Source organism: Dioscorea cayenensis, chromosome 7, assembly GCF_009730915.1.
Source record: "Dioscorea cayenensis subsp. rotundata cultivar TDr96_F1 chromosome 7, TDr96_F1_v2_PseudoChromosome.rev07_lg8_w22 25.fasta, whole genome shotgun sequence".
Taxonomy (NCBI): domain Eukaryota; kingdom Viridiplantae; phylum Streptophyta; class Magnoliopsida; order Dioscoreales; family Dioscoreaceae; genus Dioscorea; species Dioscorea cayenensis.
The window spans coordinates 29,586,467-29,606,269 of NC_052477.1; the positions used below are offsets into that span (position 1 = coordinate 29,586,467).

Consider the following 19,803-nt stretch of genomic DNA (forward strand, 5'->3'; position numbering starts at 1 on the left):
ATGGGAAAATTCTTATTTACCCTTACTGTTTGTTTAAATTTCTTGAGTTATAGATCATAAGAAAAACATTGCTGTAGTTTCTACTTTGCCTTGGTCCTTTGGTTAGGTCAAAAATTAAAATTCCATTCTTGTTAAAAATGGTAGGAAAAAAAAGCGTCAAATCAGCATCGTGCATAACATTTCACGATTCTTTTTTATTTTTAAACCAAACTTTGGAAGACTTTTATCCTTGTCTTCAGCCATTTCAGTTTAAAATGATACAGGTTTTTTGTTTATTAAAATATTTCGTTAAATTATCAAGTTTCGTTTAAATATATCCGTTTCGATTTAAGCGAAGCCATGATTTTGGTAGTGACCGGATTACCTGACGAAATGTCCGTCCCACGCGCAAGGCGCCAGTGGCACAGCGATTTAGTAGACGCTTCGCTTACTCCGATTTAGATCGCATTTTGAAGTTTTGTCGTTGCGTGTCGAGACGACGTTTAGAAGGTCGCTAATCATTTAAAAACTCGTTTCGCTCCTGTGAGTGACGGGGACCAGCGGTCGTGAATCTTATAGTATCAGCCCATTTAAAGCGCCGATGATAAACGCTTGTATTGGTGCATTATGTGCGCGAAGCCCACTATCCGCGTATTGTTGTACGTTTTGCTTCGATTATTTATGAAAATCGTTTTCGTAGCCTGAGCCCATTTAAAATGAAGCGATGATATTATGTTTAAGCATAAACAGCTTGGATTTAGTATAAGTTAATTATTGATTCTGTTATCCGTGATGCCAAAGCTTGCTCGTTTTCTCATTATCCTTCCATCATGCTCTTTGTTTAGGTTTACCCAAAATTATCTGGGTTTTTGTTTAAAGCTTAAAGTGTCAGTTCCCAAATTTATGGAGTCTACTGTTTGGAAAATGTTATTATCTGCTGCATTTTTCAAATATGTCGTCCAGGTTTAGAACTAGCGGAAATGATTTTAGTAGGTATATAGGATTCAGTATCGGTCATTCGCGCTCGAAGGCCTTGTACGATTTATTGGTAGGCCTTTTCCTTAGATGAGATCGTTTGAAGTTTTGTCGTTGCGTGTGAGACGGCGTTTTGGAGAGGCTATTGTCGTTTAAAGAACTCATGTTTCGCTTTGCAGAGTGCAGACACAATCGTGGATCGTATAGACTATATGCTCGCCAGTAGATACTTATAATTCGTATCATATGTTCTGCCACAAAATATCGATATTATCGACATTTTGCTCTCAGTTATTTATGAAAATCGCTTTCATACATAAACGAAATTTAAAATGTAAACAATGATATTTAAAACATAAAACTATAGTCGTAGAGGTTAATTATCGATTAATTATCCCGCGTTTTGCTTAAAACTTATGTTTTTCTCAACTATTATTGTCATGTCTTTGCTTCTCGCTCAAAATATACGTTTTGTTAAAGCTTAAATGTTTCCGCTTAAATTTATCAAGTCTCGCTTAAAATAGTTATGTCTCGCTTTAAATATATCGCTCAGCTTTAAACGTAGAATGATTTTTAGTAGGTATTCGGATTCTACGAGCCGTATCCGTCACCTCAAGGCCATCCCCGACGATTTGAAGTAGGCCTTCCTTTACTCGTTAGATCATTTTCAGTTTTTGTCACACGTTTCGTGCCGACAACGCTTTCAAGCGCTAATCATTTAAAAACTCATTTCACTACCACGAAAGTGCGATACAATCGTAGATCTTTACACTATCGCCAACTAAGCATAAATGATAACTTATATTCGATACATATGCTCGCCACAAACTATCGTGATATTATCGACATTTTCATCGCTATTTATCGAAAAATCGCTTTTCATAAACAAACCCAAATTCTAAACGAACAACGATATTTAAACATAAACATAGTCAGAGTAAGTTAAATTATCGATTAATTATCCCGGCTTTGCATTAAAACTTATGTTTTTTCTCAACTATTATTGTCACGTCCTTGTTTCGCTTAAAATTATACGCTTTTTGTTTAAACTTAAATGTTTCCGCTTTAAATTTATCAAGTCTCCTGCTTAAAAATGTATGTCTCTGCTTTAAATATATCCGGGCCGCTTTTTAAATGTAAACGATTTTAGTAGAGATTCGGATTCTCACGAACAGATCCATCCCACCTCAAGGCCAATTTCCCCGACGATTTAGTAGGTCTTCCCTACTCGTTGGGATCATTTTCAAGTTTTGTCATCGCACGTCTGGACAACGCTTTGAAGGCGCTAATCATTTTAAAAAACCTCATTTCACTACCCACGAGCGCGACACAATCGTAGATCTCTAGAAAAAACTATCGCCAACTAAGCGATAAACGATAACTTATATTCGCTACATACGTTTGCACAAACTATCGTGTACTATTATCAGACATTTTGCTCGTTATTTATGAAAATCAGCTTTTCACAAACAAACCCAAATTTAAAATGAAACAATGATATTTAAACATAAACATAGTTGTATAAGTTAATTATCGACACCATCCCGCCATGCTTAAACTCTATGTCTCAACCATTATCATGCGTCCTTGTTTCCGCTTAAAATTATACGCATTTTTGTTTAAGCTTAAATGTTTCGCTCTTAAATTTATCAAGTCTCGCTTAAAACGCATGCCTCGCTTTAAATATATCCGCCCGCTAAACTAGAAATGATTTTAGTAGAGTATTCGATTCTACGAGCGTATCCGTCCCACCTCAAGGCCACACTGCGACGCATTTGAGTAGGTCTTCCTTACCGTTAGATCAGTTTCAAAGTTTTGTCATCGCATGCTCGGACAACGCTTTGACGCGCTAATCATTTAAAAACTCATTTCACCGCCACGAGTCGCACACAATCGTAGATCCGCAGAAAAGAAACTATCGCCAACTCAAGCAGTAAATGATAACTTATATTCGCTATATATGTTTGCCACAAACTATCACATATTATCGAGTATTTTCGCTCGTTATTTATGAAAAATCGCTTTCATAAACAAACGCAAATTTAAAAAGAAAAGATGAAATTTAAATAGAAACCCGTCAGAAGTTAGCGTAAACATTGATATTTAAACATAAACTTTGAAACTTAAATGAACAATAGATAGTTAAATGTAAATAACAATATTTACATTCAAAATTAAACCCTACGGGTCCCCAGACAAACGCGGATCGAGCTGGACATCACAACGAAATCAGTAAAACAATAAAAATCTCCTTCAACACAATATTATTGCTGGATTACGTATAACAAACGAAAATGAAAACAATCAAAAACTCTCAGAAAAACTTCCTACAAACTACAAGATCGCCCAATAATCACACCACGAACCGAAAAATTCTCTTTCTAATGAATACTTGTAGAAATCAAACTAAAAAGAAAGCTCATGTATCAAACAAAAGGAAATCGACAACATCTTCAATCTAAAAGCATCCACCTCGTGTCAATACCTCTGAGCGCAAACCAATGAAATGTCAAAGAGTTGAGCTGGGAGTTCTTCTTCGAGGCACAGTGTCCAATCCCTACGTAAGACGTCCAGTAATGACAACTTTGAAAAAGGAAAAGTAAGAGTTTAAGAGATGAAAAGAGAAAAGAAACCAAAGACTAATAATGGCTGTTCTTCGTGGATTAACCAAGAAAAAACGGATTCTCTTAAAGAGAAAAATTATTGCGAAGAAAAGGGCGTACGGTCAAATCACGCCCTCACTTGTCACAACTTCCCATAGCAAAGCGATAATTCTCGTCCAAAAATTTAAAACTAACTCCATTAAACGCTTGGGGTTTTCAAATTCATCAGATTTGAAGCGAAGTGGCTTAGTGATTCCCAAATTAATCCCATAGTGAAATATTAGAATCTTAGTGCTATTTTAGCATTTTCCACTCAAAAAGACAAAAATAAATAAATAAAAAGTAAAAAGGAAAAATTAAAAATTAGATTTAATGACGTTGTTCCATCTGGACCGTCCAATGGGTAAGACCTTTTTTGTGGACCTGACTGATTTTTTTTAATATTTAATTTAATGGTATAATTTAAAATAAATAAATTAAATGCATTTTGGGTTTATTTTAAAAGCCTCAGGACCAGGCAAAAGGGACGGCAGACCGGCTGGCTTGATTGTTCCCTAATATGCCATTTTCTTTTTTATTTCTTTTTCATATATACCCACAATTAACCTCATTTATAATATATATATATATATATATATATATATATATATATAAGGCTGAGTAAACCAGAGAAGTTCACAATAGTTGTTGGTAATCTAACGGCTGTGATCATTATAAATAGTATTAAATCCTGTTTTATAGTGTCACATAACATTTATGAAATAATGTACAGTATTTATATAAACAAACAACCATTGGATGATGATCCAATAGCTGTAATTAAACGTCCATAAAAAATAGTAATCTAGAGAGATACTTAAATTATCTTTTCTCTATATATAATAATGTGTATATATATTAAACGCAAATGATTGTTTGGTACATTAGATTTATTGCATAGAGTGTTACTTCTGCTGAAGAGTCTGAGGAAATGAGTTTGAATCTTAATTCACGTAAATGAATGGTATGTGTGTTATAGAATTAAATACTTCACGTGTGTTCATTCTAGATATGTGGCTTGATATCACCGAAATTGATGAGTAAAGATTTGGTATGCATAAAGAAAAATGTTTTGAATAAATTAAAAAAAAACTTTAATGAGAAATATGTAAAAATATGAGAGGATTATACATTGCTTTTTAATAAAAAAGATGGATGATGTTATTGTATACATTTTCAGTTTCAAGACATAAGTATATAATTTTTTTCCCCATTTAATGTATTACTATTTAGTTCATCTTTTATACAAAATTTTACATATAATTAAAGTTGAAATTTGTGCATCACAGTAGATATATATACATAAACATGGATATATATATATATATATATATATATATATATCTTATATAAAGGGTTGAAGTTAAATAATGCATGAATGAGAGAATATGTATTTAAATATGAGCGCGCACACAAACGCTTTTAAACAAGAAATTTTATGTGCATGTATATAATAAACTCGTAATTATATATTTTTGCAAAAAATGTGATGGAAAGAGGATATATTAAATTATTTTATACCCAATCGTTTTATTTACATATATACACAACGCACACCTAAAAAAAAACATAATTATCTAAAATAAATATGCAAGATGCCTGCACCTAGACAAAAATACCCTATAAAATTTTACTATTTTATAAGACTGACCATCGGTTTTTTTAATCTTATATGCAAAGAATATACAAAATAATTTTTATTGTAAATAAAATTATATAAATAAATTTTATTTTCATATATATATATACATATCTAATGTTAAAGTATAACTTCCTATATTTTTTATAATTTTTTCTTCTATTTTTCCCCAATTTTATCTTGATCAACAATGAGTTATATTTTTGACAAAATGTAGACAAACTACAATCTACATCAAGAATGCACACATGCACAAAATTAATCTCTTTAACACACTTGTACTCTCATTCCATATGAGATGAGGCTTAAATTAATTTTCTCAGCATGATACGAACAATCTATGTAAAGGACTCTGGGGTTATTGACTTAAATATATATGCAATTTTTTTTTTGTGTTTATATAAAAGTATAAATAGTAATTGCAAGAAATGACCAAGAAATCACCGAGGAACATATGTTCAACGTTGTACTATAAACACTAGACAAAAAAAGTGAGACTAGGTCATCACATGATGTTATGATAGTGGTATACTAATAAATAAAAGGTGTTGAATATATCTGACCTGCCAGTTAGTCTTCATTTCTTTTTCTAATCAAATCTATGTCGTTTAATTAAATAAATACCAACATGAATGCATACACAATGATTCATTTAATTGATTATAATTGCACTTAATGAAGATTGGACTAAGTAGTCGCAAAATAAAAGAAGGTAATAATGCATGAATAATACATCATTGCAATATATTTATAGTCGGTGATGAGTATTGTTTTTTTATTTTTTCTCTCGATTTACTCTTTATTGTCGTCAAAAATAATAATACTGTTCAACTTTAATAATATAATTCTATGATAAAATTTGAGAAGTTTTAAAGTTCATACTATATCATTCTTTGGTTAATTTTTTTGATAAATCAGCTCAGCTTTAGTCGAAATATCGGTTCTTTCCGAATTTTGGTTTGTTTTAAAGTCTTTCACTAAAGTATTGACCATTTCACAACACAATCACTTTCGGTGGATTAACGATGTCGTTACGGACGTGGAGGCTTGCTAATTGGGGTTTTTCGGAGCGTCGCGTCGAGCTAATGTCAATGCAAAGTCGACATGTTTGTGAAATGGTAATGTTTGAATGACAACTTTGAGCAAGCAAAAGTCGAGAAACTATTCGACGAATGATGTATCAAAAATTAACCGTGTTCTTATCATGATTATTCGCAAGATATAATTTACAGAAAACTTTGTTAAACTAATTGATTTCAACCAAAAAAATTATACTTATATATTTAAATTAAAAAATAGTAAATTAAACTAATGATGACATGGAAAAACAAGGAAAAAAAGTAAAACAATTTTTGTATTGCCTCCAATTTTTAATCATAAGTATTCAATTTTTGGATTTTTTTATAAATATTTATTTTTGTTAGTGTTTTTTTATTTTTCCAATTAAAAAAATATAGCATATTTCTTTTCTAATTCTATAGAAATAACACTTCACATTCATTTTTTTCATTTCATTAACTTTTTCCCCAAAAAAATATTCTTAAATGAAATTAAAAAAAGAATAAATAAAAAATAATTAATGGACACACACCAAGATTTATAATTTTTCTAAATTACAGGGTCTATCTGTTAATATACTGATATAAGGACTAAAATATAAATATAAATGAATTCATGGACGTTTTCAGTAAAATGACAAAAAGGCTTTATATATATATATATATAATAAACAGTGCAAGCTCCGGCCAAACCCTAAATCCTCGCCGAGACTCCGACGATTTCCCGAGCACGCGCCGGCGATGAGCAGCAACGCTTCGAACTTTCTTGAAGAGGCGCTGGAGATCGGCGGTGGGCGCACCATCGGTGGGCGAGTCGTTCTGGTCGAGGATTGCGTGGAGACGAGCGGCGCCTTTGTTCTCCATCACCTCATGAAGCGCGTTCTCTCGCCTGAATCCCGTGGAGCCGTTCTTCTCCTCGCCTTCGCTCACCCCTTCTCACACTATGACCGCATTCTGAGGAAAATGGTGAGGTTTTGTATCTCTTTGGCATTTCATCAAACACTTGCTGATCACTTGCTCTATTGAAACAGGGTTGTAATCTATCATCTCAAAGAGAGAGCAATAGACTGCAGTTCCTGGACATGCTTAGGATGGAGCTTCCAGGTAGTTCTATAAGTAGAAATTTTCGCAAGTAGGTGAAAGTAAACTGGATAAGCAAATCAAGGAGATGGAATGGATAAAAATCCCATCTTTTCTTCAATTGTGCATCATTCCACACTCACCCTTATGTGTATTTATTATATGGCAAGTTCTTAATCATGCATTGCTGAAGTTTTTAGACCTTTCAATAATGCCTTTTTTTGTTTTTTTGTTTTTGTTGGAGAAATGTGGAAAAGAGATGCATTGAATCCTTGGTAATGAATTGGGTAGGGGAATGAGGGACCAACTCTCCTATTATGGAGGTGGTTGATGGAGAAGCCATTGATTTAGGGTTGGGTTTTCTGGATTAGTTTGCATTAACCCGAACTTGCATTTATGTGTAATTATAATATGACAAGCACTTGTTTTGCATGCCTTGTTGAAGTTATTGGACCTTTCAATGTAAACCCTTTGAAACTAGATTAAATTGATTGAGCACCCATTAAATTAGGGTTTTATGGATTATTTTGCATTAAATCCGGACTCACCATTATGTGTGTTTATTATTCAACAAGTTTGTTTTCATGCATTGCTGAAGTTATTAGACCTTTCAATGTAAACCCTTGGAAATTAGGTCAAATTGATGGAGTAGCCATTGAATTAGGATTGTCTGGATTATTTTGCATCATTCAAAACTGTGTACTTATTATACAACAATTACGTCTTTTTTCCATGCATTGCTGAATCTATTCGACCATTCAATATGTGAATTCTTTGAAATTAGATCAAATTGATGGAGAAATCAAGGAAGTAGGGTTTCAAGAATTATTTAGCAAGCTGCAAACAGCTATAGAAGTTATCGGTGAAAGAGGAAACAACGATGGTGGCATTACCATCATGATAGATGACATTTCTATGTTGGAAACTGCTGCTCATGGTTGTTTGGATCAAATCTTAGACTTCCTCCACTATTGCATTACACTTACCTCTGAATATGTAAGGAAAGATTTCATGTTGTGTTTTTACAAATAGTTACCGATCCTTTGTACTTAACTTCTTTGTTTGTGTGATTTTGTTAGGGGCTGTGCTCTGGTGATTCTAAGCCATGGAGATATATATTCCAGCGATGAAGCAACTGGGCTCCTTTCATCGCTGGAGTACCTCGCTGATATAGTGGTAAAGACCGAGCCATTGGCAACTGGTTTAGCTGCTGATGTGCATGGACAAGTAAGTATGAACTTGTTTTAACTTTATGGTATTGTTTTGCATGAGGTTGTTGATAGAATTCTTAAACTAGTGGACTGATTTTATTGAACTTGCTTTTGATGTTCATTTGGAAATATTCAGGCCTTGTTTTAAAGAAGTTCTTGAATCAATAAGTTACGTATTTTTGCGATACATGATTCTGACAGGGGTTAAGTAAGCAAAAGTAGAGAAACATAGATTAAAGAGCTTTCTCTATGCATTACGTGAAGGTTGCCAAATTAGGGCAGTCATCCTTAAACTTTATGTTAATTGATACATGATTACTTCAATTGAGGATCTTCTAGATCCTCAATTAAAGTAATCATGTATCAATCAACACTTTTAAGACCTAAGACCTCATTTGTCTTACTGTTTTCAAAAGCATATGCTTAGAGGTACTTGAAAAGTTTTACAACAGTGACCTTGATAATGAGAGAGAAGAATGGAAAAATGAGAGTCAAAGAAAGAAAACTTTGGAATTATAATCCATTTTGTTTGTTTGTCTATTTTATTTTCTTTGACTGAGCACAAATATAATTTTCCTCTCTTGTTTGTGTTTAGGATAAAATTTTCATAGACAATCATTTGACGAGTTCTAATGCTGGACTTTGTATTTGGTGTGTTAGATTTTAATTTAGATTTTACTTTTATCTCTATTACAGCTGACTGTTTTAAACCGTGGGAGTTCTCAAGGACAATGGGTATTCAATGAACAAATTCCGCAATTTTCACTTCAAATTGAAGGAAAATGGTGCTGAGTATTTTTATCCAGGGAGTAGAAAAACTTGAAATAATAATGTGCATATATTTATATATATATATACACACAAAATGTCATGTGCATCTGTGGTTATTCACCTTTGTCCATACGGCTTGTATAATTGATTGCCATGTAACTTTATATTATATATATATATATCAGAAACTTGGGTAAATTTTGTTTTAAAACTCCCCAGTGGGTTGTTTGGAATTAGATTTTGGAGTGTTTTTTATAAGTTAAACACTTATAGGGTCATACAAGTTTATTTGTATTGATTTTTCTATAAAAAGCAGAAAAAATCACTTTCAAAAGCTGTTTTAAGGTTACGAAATTATTAAATTACTTATAAAATAACAATAATTCATTAACAATAAAAATTACTATGTTTTGAATGCATAATAATTGAGATATTATAATAATTTAATAAATGACCATTTTAATAATTTATCATTAATTTTCTTTTAAAAAAAAATTGCACATCCAAACAATCACACATGAAAAACGTATAAAAATATTTTTGTATTAATTTATTCAAACAAAAAATACAGAAAAATATTTAACTTATTATTTAACTTTTTCTAAGAATCATTTTTTTTTAAGTCATTTTCTTTTTAAAAAAAATGATTCAAACAAGGCCTAAAACAACAAAGGATATCTAAAAGGGTCTAAAACAGCGAAGGATATTGAAAGGTTGCTTGCATAAGCTGTAAAAAATTTAAACCAAATGATAATACAATTCATATGCAACATAAACCATCTTCTCAATGCTAGATAATTTTGAAGATAACTGTTGTGTGTTCATATCATGAAAGATAAGCCAGATGGAATACTGCAAAAAATGCACGCAATAAATCAGACAAATTAATGGTCTTGTAGGAAAATAACAGAATAATAAGATCACTAAATTACTGAAAGAGCACAACACAAACTCATGTGAAACAGTATTCACATAGGATAATATTTTGCAAATAAATTCCAAAGTTACAAACATACTCCTGAGATGTCCCTCAGAGATGATTCCCCTTGCCATCATCTTCCATGGTTCCATCACTGCCATGCCTGCGGTGAAAACAAAGTTGTGCGATTATAATGGGAAGACGAACATACGGGAACTAAGGGGTCAGAGAACCAAGCAGAGTTAAGCTTGTTTAAAACATCACAATCCCTGTAATTATTGACTTAAGACTGTCATATGAAACAGTAATTTAAATCATCAACATGGTTACTAATGCAATTAAAAAAAATATATTACCTCCAAGATGATGTTAAATTCCGTGCTTTTCTATCTAATTGAATGTTCTCGAAGGCATTCGAAGCTCGGGTTACTTCTTCTGATACATCATCATCATATCTCCAGTTGAATTCATCCTTCCGATAGTTAGGAACGGATGAGCCCATTCTCCGATCTGGTTATAGCCATAAAACCATAGAAATGAAAACTTGCATATACACGGAAAGTTCAAGACACCGAGGCGGTTGTCAGTAATTACCTGCTGACTGGGAAACAGAACCTGGCCTAGAATATTTGCCCACCCACACGGGAAAAAAAACAGTTATAGCAATTCAGATATATGAAAGAACTAAAATCATTTCTATTTGCTTTGAAGTTCTCAATCACCTTCCCAGTGGAGGCAAGCCACCGGCAACAGTTGATGATGATGGCCTACGAACATTCCTGGATTCCATATTTGTTAATGCATCTGTTTCTGACGCTAGAAATCTCCTACCAGGCACTCTCGATTGAGAAAGATTCTGTTGATCATGATGAAAACAAAGTAAAAATGTCAAACAGTACCCATGAAGAAAAAAACTGAAACATTGGTTATATATGAAAAACTTTGATTTTTTTCTTTTTCTTCTGAGTAAAGATGAAACACATAGCAAACAATTATCAGAAAGAGTAGAGGATACATGACTTTATTCTGAATAAATCATTATATGTTACAAAGTCAACACACAATCAACAGTGGATATTGATCATGACAACAAAGGACATAAATGGAAAACATAAATTTTTCTTGATGATCACACAACCTTCAGCGAATATCAACAGGAGCACAAAAAGCTTTTTAAATAGAAGAATAAATGAGTTGCAATTTGCAAGTTCTAATAACCCAGGTTTTTTACTGGACAAGGATCAGCAAATTGAAAACTTTTATATAACAAAAAATTGAGGTCATCAATATAATTCCCAAAAAGAAACATCATGACTATTGGTTTTTTTCACACATTTTCCATTCAAGAATAAAGGGGAAAAACACACACACTTGCAGCTTCTCCCACCCACTAAACTTATGATTAACTCAAACCAAACATCTTCAAGTATGACAGTCAAAGACCAAGGTAGAAGGCAATATGGAATTCTTCAATAGTTTGGAGAAATAAGTAACTTCAGATAAGGAAGTTCACACAAGTCAGGGGGAAAAAGAAACAGGTGGATTGGGATAACATAGTTTCAATCAAAAGGCCCACAGATAATCACATCAACAGAGTGAACATGAATCTGGTGAGTTAGGTTGGTAAAGGTATTGAACATCTACCTACCAGAAGGTTCAGAATTCAGGAGAATATCAGTCCGACATCAAACACAACTAGAGAAGAAATACATCATGTTTTAGGACAATAGAATAAAACAGGAGTTCCACAAACCAGTAAATTCAAATAACTCAAAAACATTAATTCCTCACACAAAAGTCAGCATAAAATTTATTCCAAAATGGTTCAATATATAGAATATATTCAAGGATGTGCAAGCATGCGACGTGAATTAAACTTGAGTTATATACTTGGGATAACCTTGTACCAAAATAACCAGAAAAGGAACCAGTAACAGACCTCCAATTTTAGGTATCCTTCAAGGACATCCAAAAGTAAGGGCCTGCTGTCCGGACTTCTGTTTGGGTCAAACCCATTTTTATTACTGAAATCCTTCAATTCAGCTTTCCAGGAATCTTTTTGCTGGAAGATCCAAAACAAGTATTACATATATATATATATATATATATATATTTTTGAAATGATCTAAGTAGTTAGCACATAAAATATATAGTAAGTGATGTGCTTACCAAATTGCATTCAGGTAAGTAGACTTTCAGTGTGTGTCCCAGCTGGGCCCAGTCCAAGTATTCACATACCAGTGCTGTCAATAATTGTCCTGTGATCAAGAATACAAGATTTAATTCTCTGAATCCAAACTTTGACTATATCTGGACAGACTTAAATTAACACAAATGCCCATAGAGATTTCATATTTAATAACTTCCAGTCTTGGAAAAAAACCATACCACTAACTGTATATGAATTAATAGCTATGAGATGCTTTCATGAAGCATGATTTTTTAATTCTACTCCAAACCTGATCATTGAACTCAAATTAGGCAAACATTATCAATTACAGATCATGAAGGACTTAGGTGATAGTAGCTAGCTCAACTTACAAGCTTGATCAAGGGATGCACTCACAGTTCAGTACAAAATACTATCAGAAGTTCAAAACCAGGTAAACCTTGATCAGCAAGCAGACTGATGAAAAAAATGATCAGACTACATGGATAAAATATAATCTCGATACCATGCATTGCAAAATGCAAATGGTTAGTGAAAATAACTCAAACCAACTATGTCTCCATGTGATGCTCAAAACTAGTCCTGTCTAAAAGGATCTTTACTTGCAAATAGAAGACGACTAAGCTAAGTTCATATCAGGAGTTGCACCATATGTTGGACAACTCAGCTATTTTTTTTTTCATGACATCAACATAGGCAAAGTACTTGCAAAGACAATCATATTAACATCAATATATCCTGAAACAAACACAGAAAGAAACAAAGTACTAACATATTAGATCCCATATCTTGGATGATAGAAGGTACCTGAAGGGGATGCATGCAGTTGCTTAGCACGGTCATTGCAGCTACCAAGCAGAGCAGGAGCTACACCATCATCATTTTCAACTGCCCTATCCTCCTCTTCAATTGCCTCAAACACACTAGCTCTTAGCTCAGCCTAAGAAAAAGCAAAATAATCAGCAAAATCTCCTAAACATATCCAAACAAAGATCTACAGCATGACAATTCAGAAGAAAAAACCCATCCTAAAAACAAACGAAGAACACAAGGAACACGATCCAATGAACAGCAATTTCAAATTTCAAATTTCTCAACCAAATCTTCAAAATAATGCTTACAGCCACCAACAAATTAGCGTGGCCTTAAAAAAACATCACCTCCAAACCTAAAAAGTTCTAATTTTCCCAAACTAAATCAACAGCATTCGCTTTCAAGATCACACTCAACAAAGATAAAAACCCGCAGCTCGCCAGCCACTCGTACAAGAGGCAAACCCTAGAAACCCTAGAATTGGAAAGATCGGAGCATATCATACCCTAATCTTGGCAAGAACCCCCTTCTTCTCGAGCGTGCGCGTGACGAGGGTCTTGAGGTCCATCATCTCTCGCGCGTAGTCATCCATCGTCACGGCAGCTTGGTCGATCGAGGGCCGCCGGGAAGGGGAGGAGATGGGCGAAAAATTCCAAGAAGGAAGAAGCCCTAAATCTGGAAATGGAGAGGGGGAAGAGAAGAAGAAGGGGAGGCGGGCTTTACTCTTTGGATTGCTCGGTGATGCCTTCCCATCTTTATACTTTTTTATATAATTATATATTTGTGAATGTTATTAGGAATTAGAAATTTGTTTTATTATTATTTTTTTAAATTTATAAATATATTAATTATAAAATATTACATTTGTTTTGTTGGCATTGAGAAATACTGTTAATTAATTAATTTATTAATTTAATGAAAATACGAACAAATTATGATGTCGATTGATGTGGAGTTACTACCTCATATCTCAACATACCGTGCTTTTCATTTTATGTAAGTTGAAGTTTAAACGTGTCTCTTTGTCATAACATAAACATTATCCATAGTTAATTCATTAGTAAAATATTTTAATAAATATATATATATATGTTTATCAAAGTGAGTGGTTATGTTTAACATCCTAATATTTACTAGGATTAGCATTTGAACTTTCAGGTTTTTTGTTTCTAGTATTTTGTTTAAGCAAAATAGTTTTTTTAAAAATAAATTAGTTGGATTTATATAAAGAGATGCAGGGATATGAGCTAACTTGATTTTTGTAGGTGTATATATGGCATGAGCAATTGAGCATTAAGAGAGACAAGATTGCCAAACTATCTTCTTTTTTTTATTTAAAAGGTAATTATTTTAATATTATTTTCACTTGAGTCATCAATTTTCTTAATTAAAAACTTTCATTTTGGTTTTTGCTAATTTTTACATGAATCCATAAATACTAAATGAATGTATATAAATATACAGTAATTTTCTATTTTTCCAGCACATAACAATAGTTCTGGGGAACCAAGGATACATTGTTTCAATGACCAAAATAAACTTTTTTTATAATTCAAAAAAACTAAAAGTGCACTTTGAAACATACAGAATGGCTTGAGTCCCTGCTAAGTCATAAAGATAAGCATATAAACATCGCATAACACTTACCAATTGAATTCCAAGAAAATTAAACTGAAATTAAAAATAAAAATAAAAACATAAGCAAGAGATGCAATGAAGTGATCTTTAATGACTACAGAGCTGCTTTCTGGTTTGCAAAATGAAGGAACTTTAAATCCTTTTAGTCAGATTCCTTCAGAAGACTCAAAACCACTCCGGTGCCAATAGTTGCGGCAACAATACCTAGGGAGGCCTCTGTTGCTATATGGAAACCTGAAACAATGGATTCAAGTGTACAATATTCAATAAATTTATGGGCAGAAAGAAGAATAAATTTGTGGAGATGAGAAATTTAATTATGTTTGAAAGTATAAGATTTTGATGCGGATAGAGTTTGCCCACCGAAAAAGTCGAATATCATCTTCGTCCCTATGAAACCCAAAACAACTCCAATAGCAGGCTGCAAATATTAAGCCTTCGTCAATACTAGTTGAAATGTAAGCAGAATAAACGTTATTGTTGTGTGAAATAAGAACAATTACTAGGTTGAGGAAAAGCAAATTTTGTGTTTTTAAGAAACTATTGTTGAATACCAAGAACTATAGAGTGCAACTTATGACAAAAGCAAAGAATGATAAATAGAGGATCACCTGTAAATACTCTAGGTCAGACATTTTCTGGGAAATAAGTATGTATAGAGCCCTTAAGCCTGGAAGAAAGATGACCATTTAATACTGCTCAAAAACTTGCTTGATGCAGGAAAGCACACCAGTATAGTGATAATTTATTATTCATCATAATAAACAGGAATAATGAGATTAGATTTTGAAATTTGCGATAATCTGATGGGTAACTATTATAAAGCAAGAGAAGCATTGATCTGTGAATTGGGGAGATGAGGAACATGCATATTGGAAAGCATGAAATTTGACCACAAATTGTGCAAGTTACCTGAGATAGCAAACAGATTTGAAGAAAAAACTATAAAAGGATCCCTTGTGACACCAAAAACTGCTGGTATAGAATCAACCTGAAAATGTAGAAGAAATACTATTTAAGAATCATTTTTAGGGGCACAGCAAGCTAAGTTACATAAAAAAGGACCAGTAGAACCTACCGCAAATGCAATATCAGTGAGTTCAATGACTGCAACGGTGAGAAGTAATGGTGTAGCCTGAGCATATGTTTCAAGAGAATTTCTGACCATTAAAGTACTGATAAAATTGTAACAACAAAGAATATGCAATAAAATTTCAGTATGTTTGCATTTCATTCTAGTACATCATAATAGCAATCTATACGAGGTGAGTAAAAACAAGAAAAGGAGGCAATCAATAACACAAAGAATAAACAAATATAACCTTGCAAAACTCACTTTCCATGCACCCTCTTGCATAGTTAGAAACCGGTCACCATCATAGAAAGCTGTACCTCATGGAAGAACATAGTTAGGATGTTGCCACCATTGTAACAAGTTGTGTTTGGAAAGAAAGTTTCTTACCCATATCAGATAGGGGCAACATTATCCAGGTGTCTAATTAGGGCATAAAAATCAGAGATTAATTATTTTTTAAAAATATTGAGTTAAACGAAAAAATTTTTAAATCATATAATAGTACTAAAAAATAAATATTTTAAAATTAAAGATTTACTTCTAAAACAATAATTAATAATAATATTTTTTATAATTAATTATTAAATATATTTATTTTTAAAATAAAATTTTTATAAAAATATGTTTATAACTAGTTCAGAGAGAATAGTTCTCATTTCCCAATCAAACATGATTTATAGTTACTTGAAGAAGGTCCATGAAATATAAAATTGCAAACAGACAAAATACCCAAGCATAATTTTGTGACAAACTACTGGTTGTCAATGTTCACATAATGGAATTCCAATCCTGAGGAAGGATTAATAGAAAGTCACAATGTAGGAGCTACCTGTAACAGGGATAAACCTTTGGCATGTCTTCACAATGAAGTTTTCAGAAAGATCAGTATCTTCCTCTTCAGAAGAAAATAGCTGTGACAGTGAAAAATCTGTTAACTAGTTAATGTTCAGAGGAATCAAATACTTCTCTCATCATTATAGTTTCCAAATTCATAAAATCCAGCAGAGAGAAGGAATAGTGGCCTTTTTCCAAATTGAGCATTTGTGCATAATAGAAACTCACCTTGTATGACGAATAGAGAAGAATCGAGGCCAGAAGTAAGTTCACTACCTCAAACCTCTAAGAATGATTTCACAGAATTAGTACACGCACACCTAAAATATGGATGTGAAACAAGAACAATGAGGTAATACAGCTTAGTATAGATATTGGAAACCTGAAGAGTAGCTGTTCCCAGTAAAATGATTATAGCACGAAAAATAATTGCGCCAGCAATGCCATAAGAAAGCACCCGATTCTACATTTTAAACAATTGAAGAGTACATAACCATGAGAACAATGCATTTCCATATTCATCTCCAAGAAGATGGGCCAATAAGCAAATTACCTGATATGATTTTGGCACTTGGAAGTATTTGAAAACCAAAACAAAGACAAAGAGGTTGTCAACTGACAAGCTTTGCTCTAATATATAGCTGCATAAGTATTATATCAGTTTATCAAATTCATGATTCATACTTAACATCTATGCCCATTAAATACAAGAAATATAAAGTTAGGATGGTCTGTCTGTTATATGTCTATCATACCCCGCAAAATATTCAGAAGCTTTTTCAGCACCTTCCTTTAAACCCAAAGCAATGCCAAAAGTCACAGCAGCAAACACCTAGAAAAAGAGAATATGATGGCTTCCAAGAAACCATTAGACTCATCATCAAGAGGCTCAAGATGACAAAGTACAGGCAATCAGTTTTGTGAATAACTTACCCAAAAAGCAACTGTTCTAACTGAAGATGGCACGCTATCTTCAGCATTTTCTATTCCATTGTATTGAGGATCAGATCCTTGCACTTCCTCTACAGAACCATTCAATGATGACAATATTTTAAATCAGACTTGTAGAATATGCAGGTTTGGTATTTGATTTAAGGACCACTCTAGTAAATATAGAACATCTAAGCTAGAACAAAGGAACTCTTTCTTTTTTTTAAAAAAAAAAAAACTTTATCAGTAAGGTGCGATAGTGCAGCTTTTGGCTCTCAAAAAACAACTATGAATGGTTTAAAAACCCAGTTTTTATGTTCATCAGACTAAAGCATATGCAAGAACACAAGGCCATTATTGATGGGTAAAAATAAGCAATTCAAGGCGTAGCAAATCACTTGCTAGTGATACAATGTTTCTTCAACAAAGATGCACCAATACTGAATAACACACAGCATTGATCTTTAATTACCTATAACAAAGTGGTTTTGCATCCGACTAGACGATACCACTCATGGAGAAGCTAATTGTAACTTCTAAAGACACAATATAAATCAAACTCTGGCAGACCATCATAAATCAATCAAAACAGATAAGAAAAAACTCCCCTAAATAACCATCAATGCTCAATCAATAACAATGTAACAGGACTGAGATTAAAAAACCAACTCCAAAGGCCATTCAAAATCCACGAATTCTCACCTGTAACCGACTGATTATCCCGCTTGGTTCCACCGGCAGCCAGAATCCATGGCAAGCGCCTATCCAAGCACCGCCCTCGAACTGAAATCCATGAAAACACCATCAAATTACGTCAAAAAAAGGGGAAATCAGCAGAGAAAACACAAACAGTACCTGATAAAGGGCAAGAAGAGGAGAACGAAGCATAGCGATGAAGAAGAAAAGGAGAAGCAATCGAGCTGGAAGGAACCCTAGGGATGATCACTGGAGCGAAGCGAAGGGGGATTTGAACACAGGGATGGTGGTGGATTGGGGGAGCGAAGCCCATCGTTCGCGGACATCGCCGTGTTATCGGCCACTCAGTTTCTTTTGTTTACCCACTTAACGCGTTTCCCTCCCATTTTCACTCGTTTCCCTTACTAAAAATCATCGTTTCCCAATTTCATATTTTATTTTATATAAGTTTTTTTTAAAAGTAAATATTAATTAATATAAATGATGAAACAGTGGATGTTATAGAGAGACACAAACAGAGGAATGGGTTCATAAATATAGTATTACTATTTATTTATTTTAGTGTTCATAGAAATAAAATTAAAGGCTTGAGATTGATTGAATTACTCTGACAATCACGATTTAAATAAAAATAGTATACATTATATTTTTCACTATATTATTTTTTTTATAAATATAATATTATTATTTATTAAATAGTGCATAATTGTTAAATTAAATTCGACAGTACGCGACCAATTTTGAGTACATTGGCGTTAGATCGCCTACGTAGGGGTGTTCGCCTCAATATCGGCTGGGCTCAGATTCGATCACGTCATGTAAAGTGAGGCGTGGTTCGATGGTGGCCTGGCTCCCACGTGTTCGTCGCGGGTTCGTGACATGTCGTCTTTCTCAAAAATAAAATAAAATAAAATAATTCAACAATTGATATCATTCGTCTGGATTTTAAATCTAAATTATTTGTCCTCATTTTATATATATCAGAAAAAAATATGAAATTATACAAGATAAAAGTACGGGATACATTTTATATATATCGGAAAAAAATATGAAATTATACAAGGTAAAAGTTCAATCCCGTTTATTCATTTCCCAAGCTAAACGTCCTCGTTTCCCAAATTGATATTTTATTTTTAAATAAATTGCTTTTTTGAAGAGTAAATATTAATTAATATAAATTATATATTATATATACAGTAAAAAAAATGAAATTATACAAAGATAAAAGCATGCGTTTCCCAAGCTAAACGCCCTCGTTTCTTCCCCAATTTAGATTTCAGTGTACAAAAAATCATTAATTAACCCAAATTATATATGTATATGAAAATTGAGATTCTTACTTTTATGGAAAAAAAATTAAAAGAATAAGTGAA

The 19,803-nt window shown here is 32.9% G+C and overlaps 3 protein-coding genes across 3 annotated transcripts; 1 reads left to right on the top strand and 2 right to left on the bottom strand.

The window, feature by feature from the left end:
• Positions 1-6,980: 6,980 nt before the first annotated feature.
• Positions 6,981-9,563, top strand: LOC120264480 (elongator complex protein 6). The gene is given in 6 exon segments (XM_039272295.1): positions 6,981-7,259; positions 7,325-7,397; positions 8,158-8,369; positions 8,454-8,600; positions 9,281-9,304; positions 9,306-9,563. Coding segments are annotated over 6 exon segments (783 nt in total). The 5' UTR covers positions 6,981-7,034; the 3' UTR covers positions 9,408-9,563.
• A 663-nt stretch (positions 9,564-10,226) lies between these two features.
• LOC120264323 (protein TONNEAU 1a-like) lies at positions 10,227-14,008 on the bottom strand. The gene is made up of 8 exons (XM_039272132.1): positions 13,763-14,008; positions 13,252-13,384; positions 12,444-12,532; positions 12,214-12,336; positions 10,997-11,130; positions 10,869-10,894; positions 10,631-10,784; positions 10,227-10,437 (listed from the first exon to the last, which is right to left on the bottom strand). The coding sequence occupies exons 1-8, from the start codon at positions 13,847-13,849 to the stop codon at positions 10,386-10,388; spliced, it is 798 nt and encodes a 265-aa protein (XP_039128066.1). The 5' UTR covers positions 13,850-14,008; the 3' UTR covers positions 10,227-10,385.
• An 861-nt stretch (positions 14,009-14,869) lies between these two features.
• On the bottom strand, positions 14,870-18,778 carry LOC120264262 (thylakoid membrane protein TERC, chloroplastic). Its single transcript, XM_039272062.1, has 14 exons — positions 18,590-18,778; positions 18,437-18,517; positions 17,738-17,826; positions 17,560-17,636; positions 17,358-17,445; positions 17,187-17,267; positions 17,033-17,089; positions 16,800-16,881; positions 16,232-16,281; positions 15,974-16,030; positions 15,808-15,886; positions 15,507-15,565; positions 15,259-15,316; positions 14,870-15,129 (listed from the first exon to the last, which is right to left on the bottom strand). Exons 1-14 carry the CDS (start codon positions 18,741-18,743, stop codon positions 15,038-15,040), a joined length of 1,104 nt encoding a protein of 367 aa, XP_039127996.1. The 5' UTR covers positions 18,744-18,778; the 3' UTR covers positions 14,870-15,037.
• Between the last annotated feature and the right edge of the window lie 1,025 nt (positions 18,779-19,803).